This window comes from Larimichthys crocea, chromosome VIII (genome assembly GCF_000972845.2).
Source record: "Larimichthys crocea isolate SSNF chromosome VIII, L_crocea_2.0, whole genome shotgun sequence".
Classification (NCBI taxonomy): Eukaryota; Metazoa; Chordata; class Actinopteri; family Sciaenidae; genus Larimichthys; species Larimichthys crocea.
In genome coordinates, this window is record NC_040018.1 from 3,035,153 (window position 1) to 3,056,502 (window position 21,350).

At 39.0% G+C, this 21,350-nt stretch overlaps 1 protein-coding gene across 6 annotated transcripts in view; it reads left to right on the top strand.

Annotated features, from left to right (window-relative positions):
* The window catches only part of itga11a (integrin, alpha 11a), a 67,573-nt gene that overhangs the window by 27,063 nt on the left and 19,160 nt on the right, over positions 1-21,350 (top strand). For all 6 annotated transcript variants that reach the window (XR_003462703.1, XM_027281060.1, XM_027281062.1 and 3 more), the window contains 11 exons: positions 9,255-9,367; positions 9,856-9,947; positions 10,128-10,242; positions 10,388-10,515; positions 11,134-11,282; positions 11,413-11,557; positions 12,067-12,232; positions 13,445-13,515; positions 16,469-16,613; positions 17,538-17,686; positions 19,564-19,707. Coding sequence is in view for 5 of the 6 variants with exons in the window: in XM_027281060.1 (XP_027136861.1) it covers positions 9,255-9,367; positions 9,856-9,947; positions 10,128-10,242; positions 10,388-10,515; positions 11,134-11,282; positions 11,413-11,557; positions 12,067-12,232; positions 13,445-13,515; positions 16,469-16,613; positions 17,538-17,686; positions 19,564-19,707 (1,417 nt within the window). In the remaining variant the exon portion in view is untranslated. The remainder of the gene's footprint in view (positions 1-9,254; positions 9,368-9,855; positions 9,948-10,127; positions 10,243-10,387; positions 10,516-11,133; positions 11,283-11,412; positions 11,558-12,066; positions 12,233-13,444; positions 13,516-16,468; positions 16,614-17,537; positions 17,687-19,563; positions 19,708-21,350) is intronic.

Genomic DNA, 21,350 nt, shown 5'->3' on the forward strand with positions numbered 1-21,350 from the left:
CAGCAACACTGTTACACTAAGTGCTGCACTGCAAACACAGGACTTGACCATGCACATGTCGTAAATACCAAACCGAGCTTACTGTCCCATGCTGGTTGTTTTTACTATTCCTCTGAGCAAGTTATTCATCCTCTGTGACCTTCAGGCAGCCTGTGGGCTGGAGTGTCATATGTATGTGTTTGTGAAAAAAGAGAGAGTATTGTATTCATATAAAGACGCTTTAGAATATTGTACTTGTAGTGAAATCACTGTATTCTGATGAGATGTCTGCTGATAGCCTCACCACCAACCAAGTAAAATGATTGAAATATAGATTACACACTATGTGTGTGTGAGTGTGTGTAGATGCTTGTGTATTTATATCTTGAGCCCCAGAGCAGTTTCAGACCATGAGAGTGAGACATTTTTGGGAAATGATGGCAGTTTAGCCATTTTTTTTCTTCTTCAGAGGGTTAGAGTTGGCTTTAGTGTTAAGGTTAGAATCAGGCACAGGTTCAAGTCTGGCTGAGGCTTAGGCCTGTGTTAGTTAAAGAATGTCTGGTCTCTCTCTCTTTTTTTCTATCGTCAGAAATCCCATGAAAAGACCAAAACCAACAGCAAATTGATCCTACTAACAATGTCTGTATAGCCAAAGTCTAAAAGGGCATCTGAGCCAAGCCATGGCTGTCCAAAACTATTAAAAAAAACATAATTAAGCTACATTGTTTCACTGTTACATGTTCCTTCATTTTAATGAACATAGGCACTGTAATTAATGAGTGAATTGATCCAAGGAACACAGTGAATCTACAGCTAAACATTGTCCCCAACAAAAAAGTTTAAAAGATCTTCAGTTGAAACCACACATGGGTGAGAAATCAGAAAATATTCAAGCATAGATACAACGCCATCTAATAGCAAGAAAGGCCAGTACCACCACACCACCACACACATACACCACAGCCCCCCCACAAAGTTACTGTTTGCCTCTTTGCCAATCATCGATATGAGTGCCATGGCATCAAACATAATGAGCTCAAAGCTCTGGAGGTAGCGCCATTATAGGAGAAAGGATGTGTTGGAAATTTGTCAGAATTTTCCATCAAGCTTTTGCCATCTGATTTTATAGAATCTGCATTTGTAGAACAGCCAATAGTTTGGCCAAAGTCTCCCATCACAGGCTAAATGTTCCACTGGAATTACAAGGTTATTATGGACTGGTGGAAGGGAAAGGAAACATTTCCCCAACTTTAAGGTTTAGTTTAGGCGTTAAGGAGTGAAACCGTCTGTTCTTAGTATACAGGAAGGGACAGTGACATTCTTGGAGCACTTGGAGAGTGAAGTGACAAACCAGCAAGAGCTGCCAGCCCACAGAAGTCAAAGTCTTCCTTTCGCCAGAAGGCGCATATGTCAGCAACTCTGTCGATTGTTCTCTAACATCAAACCCTTCATGATTCTGAGCAGCTGTTAGCCAACCATGTCTAACATAATGGAAAATGTCCGATGAGGCTGATTTGTGTAGAATAAAGGTCACCAGAGACACTGTTTCGACTGAGGTAAATGTCTGAGAATGAGGTAAAAATAGTGCAGCACAGACTGCGCAAACAGCATCCAGACAACTGGAGCTGGGACTGGGATTTTGACATCTTTATTAGATGATCAGTCATGTTGTATAAAAATGTCTTTACTTATAACCAACAAAATTGTCATTGTGCAGGAGGAATATGCATGTTCTGGAAAGTCTTCTGAATGACGCACGAAAAGACACATTTCTTTAAATATCTCCTGTTAATGTTATAAATATTGCATGAATATTGTAGATATTCAGTACACTGCTGTGACCCGCAGCGCTGAGTCTTACACTTTTTACACCTCGGTTGTGATAGATATGTTCGTCATCCAGTGGTGTTTAGTTTTAAAGGACTGATAAGTCAATGTAGCTCAGTGCGTAGGTGTGGGTATGTGAACACAGCTGCATGCACAAACTCAAGCGAGTCAGTCTGTATATTTGTTTGTGTCTGTGAGAAATGCGCAATCCCAGACAGCTCTCAGCTGGACTAAAGAATGTTTCCAGAGCTGAAAGAGATGTGAAATTACTGTGTTACTGAGGGTGAAAGGCTTACATGTGTTATAACTGGTCAAACATAATGCTGTTGTGAGTGTCAACAAGATCTGATTATTTTTATAGTAGTAGTAAATCTCTCTAAAGAGATTTGAGCATTCACCCTTTATCAAAAGTAAAAAGCAAAAAGTAAATGTACTGTTATAGACTGGTATATCAAATAATTTATTCCGATGTCTCAAGTAAAATGTTAATCTGCAAAGAAGATAGTAACTATTGGTTGAGATATTTGTGGAGTACAACAGAAATTCACTCTGAAATGTTCTGAAGTAGAAGTATAAAGCAACATACAATGGAGATGCTCAAAATTGTACTTAACTGAACGTTACTTTATTTGCTTTCCCTCGTTGGTACCAGATCCAGATGAGTGATGCTTTCTTGTAGAGTGTTATCTGAGTTACAAGTAATGACTTCAACATGTCTCTCATTTTCAAGTGTGTCTTCTAAGAGCTTTCAACAAGATGAATGTGTTGAGGCAATGATCACTACAGATTAAGACACAAAAATCTGCAGTTTTGAGCAGATGAAAATGCATCTTTGAAGTTTCAGACAGCAACATGTGCTCACCAAGTGTCAGCACTTCAGGGAGGCCATTTCTGCAGAATCTGTGTGTTTATCCAAGCCTGTGAGACTGCTTGTATTCACTGCATTTACAAATGTGTCTCCACACTCGCATAAGTCAATTAGAAAACCCTTTTTGAGTGATACTTATATATTAAACATGGCAGTGGGGAGTCTACGCTGTCTCTGGACATTTCTGCTTTTTTAACTTTCTAACCTCTGCTTTCCTTCCACTTCAAGTGGTTTCACCTCAAGTTTTTCAAGAGATTTTAAATTACTGATGTTGCCCATGAGCATTTGTGCTAGACAGCAGTGCTGTCAACTTTTCCAGAGTGATTCCTGAAAACCCTCAGCTCCGTATTTGGATTGGAGCAGGATCACAGCTGGAAAGTGACTCTGTAAGAGAAGCTTTTTATGACCCGAACCTGAAGTAAGACAGGCAGGCAGCTGAATTCAGAAGGCTTTCTTTGTTCACCAATTAAGAAAATAATGTTTGTTAGACAAGTTATTTACAAGAGTTTTCATCAATCCGAGATATTAAAACAGTATGTGTGTGTAAGATATTCTTTCATTAAAATTTTTGAGCCAAGCATGTGGTATAAACAACAATATTTTGCAAATCAATATTTACACCATATTTGACCGCAAGAAGTTGAGACATCTTTGTCAGGTCTGTTGACAGTTTCTGTCCTTGACTGCTGATTGAGCTACCGAGTCGAGGAAAGGTCGCCGTGTCAAGAATGTCTCATTTCCTCACGTGTCTACTGAGTCCATATTGCATTATGGTGCTTTAAACACTCTGCCAGAGCAGATGCTCTTTGGGGAGCCGAGAAGAGGCCACATCACTTCCAATTGGCAAAGAGCTTGGGTCTTTAAATCTGATGAGATACACGGACCTGCATCCCACTCTCGCCTCCCACTTTCTATTTCCACTGTTTATTTTTCTACAGTTGTACCAGGTCTCCTCAATGGAGACCTGACCTTTACTCCTTAGCTCAGTTACGGGTAGCACACCACAAAGAACTACAGGGAGTCTGTGAAGTCTTTCACCACTTGCCTCAAATAGTGTTCCTTTTATTTGGGTCGTTTGAAAAGCTGCAAAGAAAAGTGTTTATATGCCTCCTGAGCGAGGTAGGAAAAGAGAAATCGATCTATTTAGTTTGAAACAACACTCACAGTCATGTGATAGTATTATTTATTTTATCAGCATCAAGTATTTTCCACTGTTTAGAAGATAGATACTAGATAAAAACAGTGAAAACAAGACTACTGAAAAGCTTGCACATCTGTGCCATTGTATTTGACACAATGGTGCTTTGAGCTAAATGCCACGCCAACCTGCTTACAATGACAACGTTAAAGGACCGGTGTGTGGGATATAAAAGGAACCATTCTCAGGTAACAAAAACACACCAAGTTTTATTTTCAGGTGATTGCACAGTATGAAAACATAGTTACACATATTATATCGCATTTTCCGACATATTTATGCACATTTCTGCCTTAAATCTCACAGACTGGACCTTTTTAAAATGTTGATTTGTGGTAGGTAACATTTACCTGGGTGGGTAATGTTACAACTTAACTAAATGGGAATGCCATTGGTTATGGAGGTACTTGATAATAATAAATATTCGCCAAATTGAAATATTAATGTCATGAAGGGATTACTAAAGTTATGGCCTTTCATCCGCCAGTTGTCAAACAAATGTCAAATGATGCTAGAGATCAGAGATTCACAAAAGTCATTACGTTTCATCCTCTGGCACCTTGAATATCTGTACAAAAAATTTAATTTGGAAATCCATGTAGGTGTTGAGATATACTGTATATGTTTTTGAAGTTTGACCTGCTGGTGGTGTTGGAGAAAACGCCAATGAATCATCAAAAGCAGCAGGATTCACCCCGTTGAGACAGTAAACGTCTGTACAAATTTAATACACTCTATTTTATGGCTCAAGATGTCTCAGTCTGGGTTGGAAAGTGGTGAACCGACCAACTGACATTGCTTTTCATTGCCACACCGCTTGCATGGCTAAAAATATATATTAAATTTAAATAAAGACAGCTCAGTGTTCGAGTTGAAAAAGACCTTTGTTGGGCAATGAGCAACCAGCATGTGCTTGCAAACTTCTCATATGTCTGTTTACCCTGTCATAGTCTGGATAATGCCCTCAAGTGAAGCAGAGACACTAAATAAATGTCTTGGAAAATGATTATGTGACCATTACAATTCCTGCAATTTATGAGACAGTATTAACAAAAGAACACATATCCTGTTAATGTAGACAAATGGAATGTGATGAGCAAGCGTGACATTGGAGTAGCACACTCATGTTTGGGGCATGGATGTGGTTTTCACAGCGTATACATCTTTTCCTTCCAAATATGAAAAACATTACCACATTAATGACAGCCTGGGCTTGGAGATGGCGCTTCCTCAAAACCCCAAAATCCTGTATTCCCCGGTAACCATGGTAGAAAATGTCCACGCATTCATTTTGGGTCAAGTTATTTCTTTCAGTGTCATTACCATTCCTGCAGTGATGATGCACCAAGGGTAGCATTCGACCCTAATGAGCTCTGGAACAGGATTGTTTGAACAGCTTCTGGTGAAATTCAGGAGGTCCCGAGGCCGCCGTCCAAGTTAAAGGCAACAATGGCCTCTTTTCATCAAGGTAGCTGTATCCTGACCTGAACTTGTGCAACAGTGTCTCGTCTTGCCAAGGAATGGCAATAACTGAAGTAATAATCCTGATATTAATAGCTATGAAAATATGAGCACTGCTGGAGCCACTGTGGTGAAATGACTTCCAGAGTCTGTGAGACTTTAAATGTTGGCTTCAGGAGCAATAACACTGAAGCTTACTTCCATATGAGTTGATCTTTGATGTGCAGTGATGGACTGTTTGACCAACATTTCCTCTTGTTCTCAGCTGCTGTTAAATGTCAAATTATAACTGGTGGTAAATTTTATGTTTATGTGAATATATCTTGCATCACACGTACAGCTGCCCGAAGCAAAATTCACAAATAAAGATGGAATGCCACATGATATCGAAAAACATACTCATTCTGTTTGGAAGCAAACAAACAATTTCACCACAAGGCCCACTTCTGTTCTGGAGCATCTTGTATCACACAGTCTTGTTGCCATTGCATTATTGATTCAGTTTTTAATCTGTGCAACTTTAATAATCCCTGTGGGGCCATAGAGAGTCTGGTGATGAATTGCAGTATGCAGTGACCAAGGTCAACACATACAAATGCGGCAATAGGAGACGAAAGAAGAATGCACATAAATATAAGTATTTAATAAACAATGTAATGATGTTCAAACTGCCATTTTCTAGAACACTTCATCATCTTTTTACTGTTTTTATTTACTTAAAAAACAATAACGTACTTTATGTATGAGTTTTTAGAGCTGTGGGGGTAAAACAGCATATAAAAAGGACAAGATGAACTTAATGATTCAGTGTCCTAATTCGATTGAACAACTATGGTTTACAGCACATTGCAAGATTTTAGCTTTTATAGCACAGGAAGATGAATCGAATTGACATTTGAGCTGAATCATTGAAAAGTTTTTGTCGAGTACAAAGTATGGATTCCTTTTCAGGCTACATTCATACGACTATCTTGCAGGAAGAAAGACGATATTATGAAGAAAGAATGAAGAAATGAGCCCTCTTCTTCTGATTAACTGTCCACTCTTATCTTTTTGTCCAGTCATCAGTGTCTGTGCTGTGATGAATATAGTCTCTGTATTTGAAAGAATGGGTTTGTAAATTATATCAAGCTTAAAATTCTGCAACAGTATTATTATAATCCCTAAAAGACCTTTTGATTTTCCACTGAAAGCATGCACATCATATTATGTCATGCTACCCTTACACAATTATAAGGTTCTGCTAACATGTCATTTCAACTATTACCAAAATGTTTTCTCTGGTATTTGAAACAGTTTTGAAACTCTGGGGCATCGTGAGCCTGACCTAGAAATAAGTCAAAGATCAGTCTTTCCTTAATTGTTAGACTTTGACCTCGAAGACCATGCAGGAGGTTGGCCATGGTCTGCTTTTGCCATAAAGTGGTGTCGAGTGTCTTTCCTTTGGGGCACCACTGAACTGGGAACTGCTCTTTTGCCCGATGCTTTTCACTTGGACTGCATAGTTGTTTAAATTCCTAGATGTCCTACTATATTTATTATAGGTGTTCCTGGAATGTCATTAGTTTTGAATACAACTTGCCAATGAATACTTTGGCATACGGGTTTGACATTAGTGAATAGTATCAATACCAAAAAAACAAAATTTATCATTAACTACCGAGTCATTGCCAGGTAATGGTTCCAGTACAGTTTTTGTTGTGTCAAAAGTAACTTTTCCTAATGTCATCTAAAGGTACTTTTAGGCCACATTCTTCTTCGGCACTCTGATCTTTTCAGTGTATTATCACTGAAAACACACCCACTACTGGTCCCTCATTATCTTTAGCATTGGAAATTTAGGATTGTAAACTGGAAGAAAGAGGCAGCACTTATCCAAAGTTCTTCATCCATTCTTTGCCTGTTACAAAACTCTTTAAATCACTGCCATGTTTTGTGTGGTAATAGGAATCATTACAAGCCCAATTTGCTCAGTACTCCCTTTTTTCTTGAATTCTATTTTAGGTCTTTTTAGTCTCCTAGATAGATCCTAGAAGATACAGCTGCAAAACATCTACTGTTTATAGCCGTGATCTATATTCTTTACTGCTGATGTTGTATCTACAAGGCAGGTTTGATAATGGACATATGGGCTGCACTGTATGAACTGTATACGAGAAGCTGGGGGCAGTCCTGCTGTGTCATGTTATCTGTTGTGATATGTTAAAACTTGAGGCCACAGGATAGTGAACCTTGTGACTCCCGTACAGTGCTGAGATGTAGAAAAAAGTAGCTATTTGATAAACAGACACACATCACAAGATGAAACCCTGAAGGACTTTCATGGAGAACATCAATAATGAATACAACAGCTTTAACCTCCTTTTTGGTTCACACAAAGAGTTCTTATCTCTGACATACATTTGAATTATCGCTCCCTTAAGGGTTTAATGCCCTCCATCAGTCCTGAAGTAAACACGCCAGACAATTTTATATTCTCCATCACATCAAGCCATCTAAAACCTTTTAGTGACATTTACGAGACCGCACTGACCCCTCACAGGAAACCCACTGTTAAGTCAAGTGTAGGACTGACTCCTCACGAAGAATACGTCATGTGAATGAAATGTCCAGCACTCAATACTGCGCTTTAAGGAAATCTAAATCCTGTGGTGGTCTATGACAAACTCAGCTCTCATGAAATCAAATAATTTTTTCCCTCAGAGTTGCCAATGAGAGCATCATAGTAGCAATTGTGGTTTAGAGAGCTAATACAACTCCTTATACTGTAAGGGCATCCTACAGCAAGGCACCTTGCACCAACAACTAACATTTATATACTGCTTTTCTACCTGATCAGTATATTTACAATCAGGAGCGACAACTTTTTTGTGATGTTACTGGTGTGAGACCACACTGACTGTCTCTGTCTCAGCACATATTGGTTGGATTGCCATGAAATATTGTGCAGACTTTCATGATTCCCGGAAGATCAAGCCTGCTGGCTTTGGTGATCTCTTGACATTTCCTCAAGCACCACCATGAAGCTGTGATTTGTGATTTTCGACAACTGCTGGATGAATCATGATATTTGGTCTACACACCTCAGGATAAATTGTAATAATTTTAGTGATTTCATGACTATTCATCTTGTGCCACAAAATGTAATTCCAATACTTATGGTGCTTTGACACAACATGCAATTGCCAGTGCTGCAACTGCCACCTGGCAACATTGTTCTGTATTTTGAATCTATAGCAACAGGGCGCATTCGCTGAACTTATCCATCCACCTTTTATGATCATGCAACAAATCAGAGCTTCAGATATCTGCAAAACGAATGATATTCCCATCAACCTCAGTGGCACTTTGTATTTAGTGCTCATTTGCAGAGGTTATGAGCTTTTAGCAGTGAACCTGGCTGGCATAATGATGGTATAAATGGTGCACATGTGTACTATGCAGTATGTTGCGAGATATGTGTGTTTCTGCATATTTTGCAAAATAATTTCCATGTAAATGTTCAGTAAAGACGGCTATATCTTCAGGATATGCCTTGCCAGAGATGACTGGTTGTACTCACCAGCTACTGGGTGTGACTGTGGAACTGTTTATGAAAGTGAAGTGAAGTGCTGCTGGACATGATTAAACACGCTTAGTTAACCTCCCTGGATAAATAAAGGTTTAAAATCTTCCATGTCAGCCCAGTGTTTTTGTGCAGCTCACTGATGTTAACAGTCGCAGTCATATGCCCTCAGAGAATTAGATGCCAGACAAAGACATATTCTTAAATAGAACAAAAGTTGTCAGTTCTGCTCACCTATCACTAGTGAGCTGATATAAATAACTGGATAAATAATAACTCAGACCTTGTGTGAAGCACACTTTAATATTTAAAGGTGTTTTAAGTGATTCTAACATTTGGATTTTGTCTTTTTGCAGGTTATTAGTTGGTGCCCCGTATGAAATGAATGGCCCTTACCAGACAGGAGATGTTTATAAATGCTCACTAAACAGACGAACCAATGGCAATGGTTGCTCCAAGCTCAACTTAGGTATAGTATCGCAAAACACCACCAGAAAATCACAACATTCATGACATACAGTAGCAGTTACAGTGAGGAATGTGCAACATCTGCATGAATGTGTATGCGTGTATTATTATGTGTTTATATGTCTGCTTTTGTGCCTCAGTAAACATCACAGTGACATGTGTGAGACAGAAGTGTGGGTACCATACCAATCATTCCACATTTTACTATTTTTTTTTAAAATGGTTTATGTTCATTTCCACGTGTGTTATACCACACATCTCACCACATGCTTCTTCATATGGGTTGCACATCTGTTAGGTAGGCACAAGAACGTTGTCGAGTGAACGTTTAGAGCTGAGGATGTAGACGATGATTTGGCTGCTCAGACAGCAATAACAAACCAAAGTCCCAGATGGCTAGAAGCCCGTTTGGTCTCTGAAGGATAGTGCATGTATTCATGTATATATGAGTATGTGTATCCAAGATCCTCACATTTATTTTCCCTCAAGGAAGGATATCTCTGACCAATGTGTCGGAGCGAAAGGACAAGATGAGGCTGGGTATGACTCTCACATCTAATCCTAAAGACAACAGTTTTGTGGTGAGAATGTTTTTAACATTAATTGAGTCTTCTTGATTTATAACATAATTTATCGGTCTGTTGTTGCAGAACCTTTTGAGCAAGTCCCTAAGGATGTTCTCTGAGAGTGTGAACCAAACTTTTTGTTATATACTGAGTTAAATATTGTTGCTTCTATAAATGCTTTCTTCTATCTTTCAGGCCTGTGGGCCGCTATGGTCCTATGAGTGTGGCAGCTCTTACTACAGCACTGGCATTTGCTCCAGAGTCAATGCAAGCTTCAAGTTCTCCAGAACGATTGCCCCTGCCTTTCAGAGTAAGCCTCAAAGTATCTTTACTGTCTGACAAACATTAACGGATCATTTTTAGTCACAGCAGGGGATTTTTATTCTCATTTACGAACATCTGTTTTTGTTCCTGTGTACTCTCATGATTAAGTCTCATCTTTAAATGCTTTTCAGGATGTGAGACCTATATGGACATAGTGATCGTGCTGGATGGCTCAAACTCCATCTACCCCTGGTATGAAGTGCAGGCTTTTCTCATCAACATTCTTCAGAAGTTCTATATTGGACCAGGTCAAATACAGGTGTGTTGTAGATGTTCCTTGTTGGATAACTTTTAAAGGTCTCATATTTTACACTTTTCTAATGTTTTATTTTAAAATTTGATATCCATAAGAAAGTATACTGTATTTAAAAACATTTCAATAGAGTTTTACATCTTCTCTGTCACGCTTCTCTTTGGAGGTTGTGTTTCATCTCTTCATTAATATTAAGACCCATTTTATGATTGGCTGTTATTTGAGTGTTATTTGACCACTGGTAATAGATTGTAGCCTTCCTGACAGTAGCTGTGGGTGGGCCATGCTAGGGGCACAACTGAGGACAGTGACTGTGAAGTCAGGAAGTCTTGACAGCTCATTTAAGGCACAGTTTCTGAATGTGTTTTGTGTGTTTCTCTGTGGAGTGAGCATTTTGATACTTTCACATCATTTCACAACATCTAGACCTGCTTTATGATAGTAAAAAAATTTTTTTAACCTGACTTTCTACAATATGGGGCCTTTAAATAAATACTTAATGCATACAAAAGCTTTTTACTGTACATGCGATATGTTCATAAGTTTGTGGTTTGCATTTAACTGCAAGAATACAGAGTTCTTGTTAATTGTGATAGATGATTTTCATTGTGTTTCTTTGGACAGGTTGGAGTCGTTCAGTATGGTGAGAAGGTAGTCCATGAATTCAAACTCAGCGACTACAAATCTGTGGAGGAAGTGGTGAAAAGAGCACACAATATCAACCAACGCGGTGGAGAGGAGACCAACACAGCTCTTGGCATCAATGTAGCACGGTACAGTTTCTTCATTAGTACTATTTATTAGTACTAATTTATTAGTACTCAATAAGCAGCACTACTTCACTCCTCTTTCTCCTCATTCTGTAATTTATTTTACCGAAACATATCAAACGTGTTCTCACAGCTCACAAGCTTTCAAACAAGGAGGTCGACGCGGTGCCAAGAAGGTGATGATAGTGATAACTGATGGAGAGTCACATGACAGTGTGGATCTCCAACAAGCCATTGAGGACAGCGAAAAGGACGGCATCACCCGTTATGCCATTGCTGTGAGTTTTCTAGACCTGTTATTCACCTGGGTTAGATGGCTTACAATTTATGAGTTATTTCTTGGTTTTCTGATGGCTAATAAATTTCCAGTGCAGCATTAAAACGCCACAAACATTAATGAGGTGACCTCATAGAGTACAGTTAAAGCACGTCTTTCAAAAGCTGAGTTAAAAATGGAACCAAAAAGACTCAGAGCCTCTGAGAACTCCAAATATAAGCTCAGTGGAAGCACAGTTAAAGGTGTAAATGAATCCTCCAAACCACATGATTCTTTGGTTATGCCATTGCTGGCACACTTAATACCAGCCAGCGGCTTAGCTTGCCATGACCATCTGAAAGAAAACTCTGAAGTTGAAAACCAGCTGGAATTGATGGCATTGGCGTAGAAAACCTAAATCCTCTGAATCCCCTTCAAAGAGTGCTAATGTTAACCTGATTAAGATGAACTGAACTGACACTCAAGTACTGTATTCATGCACTTACAGAGTGTTTAATGTTATCTTCACAGGTCCTTGGCTACTACAACCGTAGAGGAATAAACCCTGAAGCCTTTCTCAATGAAATCAAGTACATCGCCAGCGACCCAGATGACAAACACTTCTTTAATGTGACGGATGAGTCGGCGCTGAAGGATATTGTGGATGCACTTGGAGAGCGCATCTTCAGTTTGGAAGGTCTTGCAGGAATTCATTTGAACTAGATTACTTTACATTCATTGACATACACTTTTGTCCACCAAAGAAAGTTGGAATAACATCTTTTCTAAACAACTTAAACAACTAAAAGAATGAATGAAAATCTTTCAACTCTGTTTGGTGATTTTCAAATTTTAAATTGAACCAAAGAATAAAGAATACAGTGATCCTCTGTGGAGTGATACAAACATAGTGCAAAAAAGCAATACATGTTTTCCACTTTTTCCAAATTTCCGCATATTTCCTGTCTGTAGTCTCCCAGGGAAGGTAAATCTTTCCATTACAAAGATTTCATTTATAATAATATCACACCATTCCTTCATAGACTGTCTGGCCATAATTGCTTTTTTAGCAGCTACAGTCAGTAAACCAAACAGGTGTTTAGTTTCAACCTTTGTAGGTGTTGACTATAGAAACCCAAAGAGTAGTCTGTTACAACTGAAATTAGTTTTTATCTCAGACTATCTTACACCAGAAAGCATTTCCATTTGGAAAGGCACAGAACAGGTAATAATGGCTCATTTCCTGGGAGCCACATTTTCTCCAGCAGCTGGAAGAGCCTGAGCGATGAGACTGCTGAAGGATGTAATAAAATATCTGCAAAGCCAAACATTCCTCAAGAGGGGCTTGATGTCTTCCATTGAAATTTGTAATATTTTGTACAGACGTCTTCCGTAATGCAACTGTTTCCCTTTTCCATTTTTCTTTAATTTAAGTGCTACTTGTTGTGTGTGTGTGTTATAAAACCAAGACACCACCCTGTAGACACTAATATAAATGTTTAACAGATATTTCTTTAAACACTTTTTGGCTCTCTGGAGTAGAACTGAAGAAAATATTTTTAAAAAGTGGCTTTTGTTCAAGCCATGTAGTCTCTTCAAAGCTGCTCACTGACCTCAGATCTCAGAATCTTTAAATCTTTTAGCAAGCCACTTTTATTAACAATATTTTATAGACTAAATGATAAATAGCATTAGGAGATTAAAATCATAAAAGTAATAATTTATTGTTGTTGCATGAACTATACCTTAAATACCTTATACCTTAAACTATATAAATTAGTAGCTGAAAACTCTTTTATACCTGAAACATGCACGTCGAGTCCAGTGTCATGGCTCCTCTTATCTAGATTTTGGTTGTGGTTGGCAGCTTAAATTTCTTTCCTGCTGACTGACTGACTTGTTTACACAGGAACCAGTAAAAATGGGACAGCGTTTGGCCTCCAGATGTCTCAGGCTGGATTTTCCGCACACAACGTCGAGGTGAGTCTGAGTTCTGCTACCACATCACCTCATCATCTGTCGACATGTAGAACAACACACATTGTCTCAATTCCTGGCGCATCATAACTCCTCCCCAAAACCTGCCATTTATCACTTTCCAGTCCCTCCCTGAGGTGCCTGCTGTGTGGCCCCAGAGGTTTAGGTCATCCTGATTTAGGAGCCCCTGACAGAAGAGACAGGCCTTTTTCCACTGAAAGATGGGTAATAAGACACCACTTGTTCCCCAGGGAAACATATTAGCTAGAAGCTGGGACAAGATTGAGACAGTTCTGCTGGTAGAATATGTTGTTTTTCCTTTTTCTTTACATAGAGGTTTTTGATCCTATCTGAGAGCAGATAGTTGCAGGTGTGCTGGCTTAGAGAGTGACACAGCTGGAAGAGGGAGATAAGATACATTTCCTCTGCTGTACCTGCCGTTCATACCAATTAATGGATTTTCATTCCTCTCTTTCTGGCTCTGTCCAGACATTTGCTGATGAAACTGCTTTGATTTTCCAGTTCCCCTTCACAGTGTGATTTGTCAAGGGAGAAATAAATATATCCCATTTATGACAAAAAATAAATATATAGCAGAATTTGCAGCTGGGTGGCAGGAATGGCTGGAAATTCTGTCCACAAGGACAGATTCCAGAGATGCTCGACAACACCAACCTGAGTGTTGAGAGTAGGATAACTTGTTGGAAAGAATGTCGGGGCTTTAAAGCAGAAAAACAGCCCCCAAAAGCCCAGATGGTTTTGCTGAATGTAGTATGTGCCAACTCTGAAGACTGCTTATGTCATATACTATACAGACGTTTCATGCATCTGCATGCATAGCAATTTCTCCATCCGCTGTTTGTTTGGTTGACTGTAACTAAACAATGTTGGAAAAAAAAAAAAGTGTTTGCAAATTTTGCAGCTCGTTCGCAAAATTGATTCCTGTAATCACCATGATGCAGAATATACATCATGTTTGTTGAGCTGGTATAAAGTGTATATATCCTCTATACACTTCCCTATGTTTATGTAGAACCACAACTCTGGCCTCCTCCAGTACAATAAAGACTTGACATCCTATCCAAAGCAAAGCACATGTCTGTGCATGCAACTGCTTTAGAAATAGGTCACTGGTTTATAAGGTTGAACTGTTTTGGGGTTTCATTCATTTGCCATGGAGACCATTTTGACCAAAACAGATAACCACACTGGCATAACGCTGCTGTCAGAGAGTGACGTAGTGCAAGCGTGGTGAGCACACAATTCCATCTTTCAGAAAGAAAGCGCGAGCTGTCCAGCATACACTCAAACACTGGAAAATGTGTTGTCGGCATATTGTGTACGGCAAGAAAAAAAAAACTGAGCTCATTAGGCAGAGGAACCATATAATTACAGTGTCAGTGATACAAAGTATGCTGAAGCATGGAAGATAGAAAATCCCTCCTCTATCCCTCCTCGTGTCTGCAGCTAATTGCACTTTATGGTTTGTTTCCTTTGTTGAATGACAAGTTAAAAATACACAGTGATCAAGATATGGCACTGATTCTTTTGTTGCACACTTTGTGGTTTGTGACTGTGGAAAATGCTCTATTGTAGATTTCGTTACTGTTGTTGAAGCAGCTCATGAATTCAAAACTCCGTTAATAGATATGCTCCAACTTTAACGGGAAATATGGGGTCCCTGTGAGTTTCAGCGGAAGGTTTGTTGAGGCTTTGAAATAGGTTAGTCAATGTGGATGATAGACAACCCAATAAATCACAAAATAGTCAACTTGTACAATGTTTGTTTGGTTTCAAGATCATTTTTTAAGCTAGGAATGATTTGATATGGTATCGCCAATGGGGAAAAGGATTCAGAGTTATAAACACGACTGGGCAAATGACATCTGAAGTAAACCAAAGCTATGTACTGTGAAATTAAAGAGTTTTTAATGTTCTTCATAATTCATCAAAGATAAATCCACTATATCCAGTACACTGCCTCTCTCTGTGTAAATAGTGTTGTTTACTTTAGTTCTTTACACACAGTACAATAAAAAGCAGCAGCAATAAAGAATAAAGATGATGGTAATATACGAGGTAAACAAACATACCAACGAACAGAAATACCATCGAGAACTGATTAAAATTTGACATAAAAGTGTGTGCCTGTAAGAAAATATGGAATAGGAGTAGAAGAGTAATAACACAAGAGAAACACAGGAAATACAAATATCCTTCTGTGATTCTAAACTCTCGTACAGCAGTGCACAGGGAGCGATATCACATAAAACCCTGTTCATAACTCTGTGTTTTTAGAGGGGATTTAAAAGATGAAACAGATTTTGCTATAAAGTCAGATTTGTGTGTGTAGATAGAAATAAAAATAGTTTTTACTGCCCTTCGTACTGGAAATGTCGTGATCTTTTAGTGACATAAATAGGAATAGGAAGTGAGTCGATGGAAATGAATGGCTCACATCATCTGATACGGTTGTTTAAAAAAAGAGACTTTCCAATTGGCAGCTTGTTTAGTGAAAACATGGACTCCAGGAAGAAAAACCTTGTAGTAGTAAGTGGTCTACCTGGACTGATGTTTGAGCAGCACAGCTGGAAGCTGTTCACTGTACATATTGATGTTTTGTAAACGTGACCCCATGAGATATCAGCCATGCATCATTGATTTCTATATACTGTACCACAATATGTTCTTGTTGTAGCAACATCTGAATGAAAATGATCGGATGCACTGAGTAAGACCAATCATCCAAAGTAGTGAGAACCTCCTACCATGATTACATTTCACCACTAGTGGAGTTACACCATCATTAATCTGACTGTGAGCCAAACACACAAATGATGGTCACATTTTGTTACGTTCCATGACGTAGCATCGTCATCATCATACAGTAGAATGAAGCACAGACGTACAACCAGATCATTCTTCATAATTAAAGTTACATGTACTTTTTCTGTAGGATGGTATTCTGGTGGGCGCTGTTGGGGCTTACGACTGGAATGGAGCAGTGCTGAAGGAAACACGACAGGGCAAGGTGGTCCCTCCCAAGTCTTCCTACACACAGGAGTTCCCTGAAGAGCTCAAAAACCATGGTGCCTACTTGGGTGAGTAACACCATATGGCTCTATAGAGTTTTAATGAAGCGGAAGAATGAGGTCTGGATTGTGATGTTTATATTGGGAGAAAACAAGCAGGGAAAGTACAATATTGTTGTTTGAGTAATGAAGGCTACATTTAAACACAGTTTATAGCATTTGCTACCATGCCCACCAGTCTTTAATTTCAGTTCACACCCTTTTGTCCCATTAGAAGACCTGTGGTTTACACCAACTATCCAAGCTGCAACCCATCTCTATGAAGTGTACCCATTTCTCCAGTGCTTCCCATCATATCCAACCCCATCTCACTTCACCACCACAGATCTCTGCTTTTACCATCAGTGGTTTGTCTCTGAGCTTATCCACCAGGCTGCCAATAGAAGCCATTCTAGACTCAATAGTAATATGAGGTGGAAGCATAATTTTGGACAGGCAGGGAGAAAGTTAAAGCTGGGGGGAAAAAAGGGGGTATGGGTTGAGAGATGAAGGTGGAAAAGTATACGAGGAGTAAGTGGAATTTTTAGTGGGAAAATGAAATAGAAGAAGAAATCTGAGAAACCTGAGAGACCAGGACATCCAGTTCTGCGTAACTGAATGCAGCTCACGGAGTTTCAACTCCTCAAGTTACAGATTTTACATTTTTTCCTTGAGTCATACACATCACTGCTATGAAATTCAACCTAAAGGTCATGCCCAATCACTCTAACCACACACAAACAGTGGAACAAACGCGGTGCCTGGGGTTTTTATTATCACGCAATCAAATTATTTACTTTAAAGTATAAAGTAGATAAAATCGCAAGTAATATCCTGCATGGGTTACATTGGTGAGGGTGGGTAAGCCAGATCTGTAAATCGAATTACCTCAGTGGGTTGTTGTCTGTGATTAGAGGCTGCATTCATGGGTGTGTGTTTGTTTTACATAACCAGGTTACACTGTGACGTCTGTGGTGTCAGCCAGAAATGGTCGTCTACTTGTAGCAGGAGCTCCGCGATTTAACCACACCGGCAAAGTCATCATCTTCACTCTGAAGAACTCCGGCAACCTCACCATCCTGCACTCCCTCAAAGGGCAGCAGGTACTGTAGCATGCAGATTGTAACTTTTTTTAAAAAACTCTTGCTTTCTCTTTAAAGCCAAGTGCTTGCTCACGGTTGTTGGGTCTCAGTCTACACCTGCTCTATATGAAAAGAGCCCTGAGATAACCTTTATGATAACCGTTATGATTTGGTGCTGTGTTTGAAATTGAACTGAACATACTTGATACAAACTTCATTAGCTGTGGGCCTGTTGCACACTAATGTAGTCCTCATGTCTGCTGTGAGTGCCTCAGTGCAACAAGGAAGAAAACATTGCTTACAATGCCACTAATGAAAAGCAGCTTAGAGTCTTTAAAGGTCCTTTGTGTAGATCCTTATGTGATTACACAGTAACATCTAACAAATTATTCTCATGTCCTAGGTTTATGTAGACATTTTGCAGTAAAATCAAATTCCATTAAATGGAATTGGTGCAATCACAGTTGCAAAGATTTCTCTCAGGAGTGAAGAAAACATGCGCACTTTCTTTGTGTTAGTTTCATCTTTGGTGATCTGACACATGGTGTGCTGATCAATAGCTAGCTTTTCATTTAACCACCTTTGCGTTGGTCTAATCTGCTTCACAAAAGATTTGAGAGTCAATAGCATACTGTATATCTCTTTTATATAAACTGTGCAGACTTAGTGTCCTGTTTCATTATCCCGTACTGCACAACATGATTTACAATCCAGAGAATAAAATGCCAGAGGGAGATAAACTGCAGTTCTGAGAAAATACCACAGATTGCACAAACACAACCAATGAATTTGTGCAACTTTCTGGTGTGATCTTAATGCTAAAAAACTTTGACTTTGAACTTAAGTTCCAGTATGTTTTTTTTAAAAATCCTCATGGGGCATCTCTGCGTGATCTTACATAATATGAATAAAAAACAGGATCTGTTCTTCAGTGAGATTTGTGGATAGATCTCCTCTTTCTCTTTGGTTTTAACATTTTGGTTCCTGGTATATCCTGTATATTTAACTCTGGAAAGCATTAGAATTATTCCAATTCATGAACATATAAAATAAGACAAAATGGTCGGAAAAATTATCATGACATGCAGTATTTTTCTGTGGGAAAAGCCAATGGCCAGAAGGATTTCCATTTTGAAATTCAATCCCAATAAAATGACTGTGCTCCACTGCTACAGTCCAAATGACATAAACATAACATATGGTGCAAGGTGACATAAGGACAAATTCACTGTATGTGAAGGTCTGTAATGTCTTTTATGTTATATAATTTTAACTCTAGGACAGTGAGTGTGCATCATCTGTTGGGATTTAATCTCACTATCTGAGTCACATTCAGTTTAAAAATAACCTCCACTTCAAGGGGATGCTTTGCTTTGCGTTAATGACCACTACACACTCACAACTGGCAACCCTTCAGAGGGCCCTGCAAGCCTGAAGTGATCCTACAGCAGCTTACATTGTACCTTGTCAGCAACAGCTCATCCAGAGGAGCAGATGTTTTTTTGCAGAAAACTTTCTTGATCTCACAATAGTCGAGAAAAAAGCTTTTTATAGGCAGATGTTTCTGATCTGAAAACCAATAGACGATGTTCCATCCACTCCGTTCGAGTGACTGATCCTTTCTCCGTAAAGCACTCACAGTCTGAGCATTTTACAAAAGCACCAGGACTCTGACCACTTGCTTTGATACTCACAAATACCCATTTGCTTACAATATTAAAGTTTATAAGCCACTCCAGATCACCAGTAAATCAGCAAACCCAAACAACATGTGGTTCAGCAAACAGTGGAGAAGACGCCAAAAATTTTAGGGCATATAATCACAAAAATGATTCAAATTAATCAATCAATAATAGAAAATCTCATTATTTAATAACACGCATATATTTCGCTTTCAGATCGGCTCCTACTATGGCAGTGAGATTGCACCTGTGGATATTGATGGAGACGGTATAACCGACAACCTTTTGGTGGCAGCACCCATGTTTTTCAGTGGAGGCTTGGAGAAGGGAAAAGTCTACATCTACAGAGTGACAGAGCTGGTGGGTAAAAACTGTAACAACAAATACAGAGTCAGGACACACACAGAGATTAATCAATTGTGGACAAAGCAAACCACGACACAGAATTGGTCGACACCTGTCCAAACTCCAGACATACTCAGTAATTTCTAACACACCTCGCCAGAAGTGTCCAATAACACACTCCAAACCAGACTGTGTTGCATTCCAGCTCAACAGTTCAAACACTGACATGCTGCAGGCAGACATTTGACACATGACCTTGTCCAGATTAAATGTGGCGATCAAGTGAAAAAACTTTGCCATGCCAGTGTGCAGACTTTATGAGATGCGTAGAGTGAACTCAATAGGAAAGTATTCTGCCCCTTTCTAGACCCATTTCCAGCAAACCATTTGGAGGCGAGAAGTTTCTTTAATAGAAGGAAATTTCCCAGTGTTCCAGATCTGACTCGCTCATTGGAATAATAAATGCCTTCAGCTGTTTTGAATCCATTGAACAGGCATAGAAGAGGTATTTAAATATCTGGTGTGGCCCAAACCACATCACAGGTGGAAGACCAAGTTTAACAGTCAAAAACGAAACACAAACAGAAAGAAATCACTCTTTAAAAAGTCTGTCGTCATCGAGACACGACTGCCACATGTTATGGGCAATTAATAATCATGATGTGGCTTACTCAGGTGTTGCTGTCGATGCTGCATGGTTATATTGACCTGGAAAACTATTTAAGAGATATTTTTTATGTCTGCCTGTGAAACAGCATCTCACTAGAATAGATTTATATTTTCCCTCCATTCTTCAGTGAAAATCTCTGCAATCGTTTGATGAATTAGCAGGAAACTTTGTACTTTTTGCAAGTTAAAGCAGCTATAATCAATATTTCTAGATCAACACTAGATGGCATGACCTCTTGGATGTGAAAGGAGTCACTCAAAGTGATGAACCCACAGAAAAGTCTGCTGTTCTCCTCAGCTCTATGGCACTATAGTGTCCTTTAGCTTATTGTTTTGGTCTTCTCAAAGACCAAAAAGTCTGAACAACTTTAGTTTTTTGTTTTGCGCTCACCACTTTCATAGCATTGTTTTCTGGGCATCAGTAGGAGCTGTATCGAAAAGGCATCAGCTGAATGTTATATTTTCTGTTTACTGACAAATTTGCTACATCAACTTCAACTTCAATTATGACAGCATGTCAATATTGTGTTTCTTGTTTGTTGCTGCCTCCAAGTGACCAAAAAAAAAAATGATGCTGCGTTTGTGCGTTTGTCTGTATGCCAACGTTAGTATATATCTTAAAGCGCTAAGCCTCAGAGACCTAACGTGGCTGTAGACTCTCTTTATTGTTTATCGACGATATATATTTTTCCTGTTCCTCATTCATTTTACTCACTATATAAGAAGCATATCTTGCCTTACCAAAAATATATGTGGTGGTATATTTGGAGTACAGTCAGAACAAATGATGAAAATTATTGTAAGTACAGGATAAGTAGAGCACAGATACATTAATACTGGGCTTCTTTTGGCCTGAGGGGTCTGACCTAAACTAAAGGGTTAATGTCTACAAGTTCAAATCCAAATAAAGTTACATAAAGTCTGGCAGCTTGTCAAAAATAAAATTCCATTCACTTCTAACACAAAAACACTTTCACTTTTAACTCGCT